Consider the following 3319-nt stretch of genomic DNA (forward strand, 5'->3'; position numbering starts at 1 on the left):
CCGGGCCGAGGCCATTGACCAGGGAACACAATCCAGCACTATTTGTGATAGTTAAGCTTCATTACCGATTTTATTCCATGTTTGTGCATGAAAACACTGAGTCTGTTAAAAAAGCCTGAAGTTATAAAAAGATTATGTGTGTTGTATTACCTCATGTCCTTAAGATGCTTGATTTTAATTGAGTGTAAAAGGGAATATTTCAAACAATTTTTTTTGTGTTGGCATACTGTGATATTGTGTACTTTCTCAGGTCTAAACTGCACCATAACATTAAATCAATTTGAGAAGTTGAAAATGTTCCTCGCATTGGATCTCAGCTTGTCATTAAGGGGTCAAGGTGGGTCCTGCAGCCAGACCAGTTCAGAACCACTGACCCAGACCACATGCATGTCTTTATTTGCTCACAATTATTTGTTGGACCAGTTATATCCTTCTCAACTGACAAAAAAGCTTTGAAGAAAGTTAATATAATAATGTGCATTTGATCTTTGTCTTTGTTATTTTCTTCTGTTTTAAGTTTGATCTTTAGCAATGTGGGTTTCTTAACCCTAAATTAAATGGACTTCTGTCATAGTAACAGAGAAATTTGCTTCCATATATTTTTCCATTTATATAAATGCATGTACAATATTTTTACACTTGAATAAACAATAATCTAATACAAAGACAGTTAACATTATGTTCGGGAGGAGTTAAATGTATACAGTGTAACAGATACAACCGGCCCTTTGAGGACGACCATGATGCCGATGTGGCCCGTGGTGAAAATTAGTTTGACACCCCTGTGTTAGAGGAAACATTTCGGTCGAGACTTGGCTCAATAGCACAGGTAGGCCACGGGGAAACCGAACGAATGGGGTTTTTAACATTCGTCATTGTCTCTATAAATTGTAATCGAAAGCAAACTGAGAGGGTTCTAAAACGGGCCAACCTTACACGGCTGGTGTAAGGAGTAGGCGCTCCCCCTAAGTTCTGACAGGTCCCAGGTCAGGGCCGGTCCCGTTACAAAATAAATATAAAAAGATTATACATACATATCATTCTAATAAAGAAAGGAAAGGCGGACAGGCATACAGGACATGCGGCGCCCTCTGCTGGTCACTCACCTTTCTGCATCGTCTGAGCTCGGGACTCCCTCCCCACACCTGAGAAGTGGCTGTCCCCAAAAGACGGGTTGATTCCTCCGGCTGGAGACAGAAGTCCAGACGACTCACATCAGGACCACAACAACTACATTTCCATGTTCATAGACAAAATCAGAATAACTTTGTTTTTAAACATTAAAATAAAAAATTAAAATGCTGATTTATCCTCGTGGAGTGATTTATTTACCTTTTTGTTAAAAGACTTTAGAAATAAGTATTTTTCTAGCTTTAAAATGAAACACTGCATACATTTTAATCTTCCTATTGTGCCCGTCTGTTTTCAGCATAAAATGATTGAAATTCATATTACAGATGAACAATATAATTAAATAAAGCTGTTAAGTATTTTTTTATATATTATTTTGTTTGTTTCCCAGATGCAGATTAATCTATAAAACCAATAATCTGTGGTTACAGTTCTATAACAAACTTTAATTAATTTAAAGACATTCAAATAAATGTTAATCTTCTATTTTTTCTAAAATTAATTAAAACTGTAAAAAAGTAAGTTAAAAACAAACCCTTGTTTGAGTTCACAATAATATAAAAAATATATTATGCCCAAATAATATTCACCATCATTAAATTAAAAAAAAAATCTCCATACAAATGTCTTTACTATAATTAAATGAGACGCCCAATATGAAGTATTGAGTTGTTATTCGACGGCTCCCCCTAGCGGACATCCGGAGGAACTATAAAACTTAAGATAACTTGCGCAGCAGGAGAGAGACTCCTGCAGGCTGAAGGTCGAAGAGTCTTGAGGACAGACGGTCGGGGACACACACACACACACCAAGTGGACCTAATTAAAGCAAAAGGTGATATTATTTGTTGGGATTTGTTTTTACACTCAACTATAAGTTGAATTTAATAGAAATTGTTTAGAACAAACCTGATTAATCATTCACAATCATCTTCTGAGGTTTTATGTTGCATTAATTTAAATATCTATTATAAAATAGTTTGGGGGGGGTGAGGGGGGGGGGGGTTCAGATCTGGAATAAATAATTTACAGAAATTTGTCTCCAAGTACATATAGCATGATAATATTATGCAATAATATTTTTTATTTTTAATAAAGGTTATTTTGATGATTTTTTCACTTTTAATCTGAGTACTTTTATATTGTTGTATTAGTACTTTTAGTTCAGATGAGGAAAAATCCTCATTTCTAAGAAGCTGAAACCATCAAATGTTGAGTAATACACCAATTGATTAATTGACTGATAGTTTAGTGGCTCATTTTTAAAAAAAATTTAATGCAACATTTTCCTTTTTAAAGTAAATAAAGCTGTCAGAGAAACTTGAAGTAAAATGTGTCATCAAAGTACCTCAAACGTGTACTCAAGTACAGTTCCATGGTACATAAACGTAGTAACACTCCTCTAGAAGCGATATAAAACAACGTTCTCACCACATGTGGCCAAGAACTCTCTCGAACCGGTAAAGAAACAAGGTTCTCAACCCCGGTGGCCAGTAACTCTCTGGAACTGATAACGAAACAAGTTTCTCACCGCCGGTGGCCACGAACTGGCCAACGGCCGACGAGCCGCCGCCTCCCGTCTCCACGAATTCCACCTCGGACACGATGATGTTGTCCTCCAGCACAGAGCCGCAGGTCACGCAGACGGCATCGCCACGGGCCGCGTCCACATCGATGTCCGTGCCGCCACAGTTCCTGCACACCTTGGAGCTCATGGTGGCGTTCGGACAGCTACAAAGCCTGATGGGGGGGGGGGGGGGGGAATATATGAGAGAAATTAAGATCCTCATATTTAAGCAGCAAAAGTTGATAGAGAGATAGAGATGTCTATCAAGAAAGAAAGAAAAAAGTATATTTACTCAACTGTACTTCTCTAAAAATGATTTACTTAAGAGTATTTGTATACATGTCATGAACTCTGTACTCTGCTTCATTTATCTGACGGCTGTACTTTACAAATGGAAATTTAACATCAAGTTTTATGCAAGTACTATGTAGAGGAAAAACAAACATGTACATCTGAGATGTACAGTAAAAAGTACAATATAGATAGATACTTTATTAATCCCGTAGGGGAAATTTGTTGTCGTAGTAGCGCCTTACAACTTGAAGATACAAATAAACACACAAGATAACATATATCTTGCAACAAGGATGGAAGATATATACAAAATACAATTTAAATAAA

The 3319-nt window shown here is 36.8% G+C and overlaps 1 protein-coding gene across 1 annotated transcript in view; it reads right to left on the reverse strand.

Moving 5' to 3' along the window:
• Positions 1–2846, reverse strand: part of brf1a (BRF1 general transcription factor IIIB subunit a) — a gene marked incomplete at its 5' end in the record, with an annotated part of 90045 nt that extends 87199 nt beyond the window's left edge. The window contains 2 exons of the mRNA XM_079224464.1: positions 1107–1187; positions 2663–2846. Coding sequence (XP_079080590.1) covers positions 1107–1187; positions 2663–2846 — 265 coding nt within the window. The remainder of the gene's footprint in view (positions 1–1106; positions 1188–2662) is intronic.
• Between the last annotated feature and the right edge of the window lie 473 nt (positions 2847–3319).

This window comes from Taurulus bubalis (assembly GCF_910589615.1).
Source record: "Taurulus bubalis genome assembly, chromosome: 1".
Taxonomy (NCBI): Eukaryota; Metazoa; Chordata; class Actinopteri; order Perciformes; family Cottidae; genus Taurulus; species Taurulus bubalis.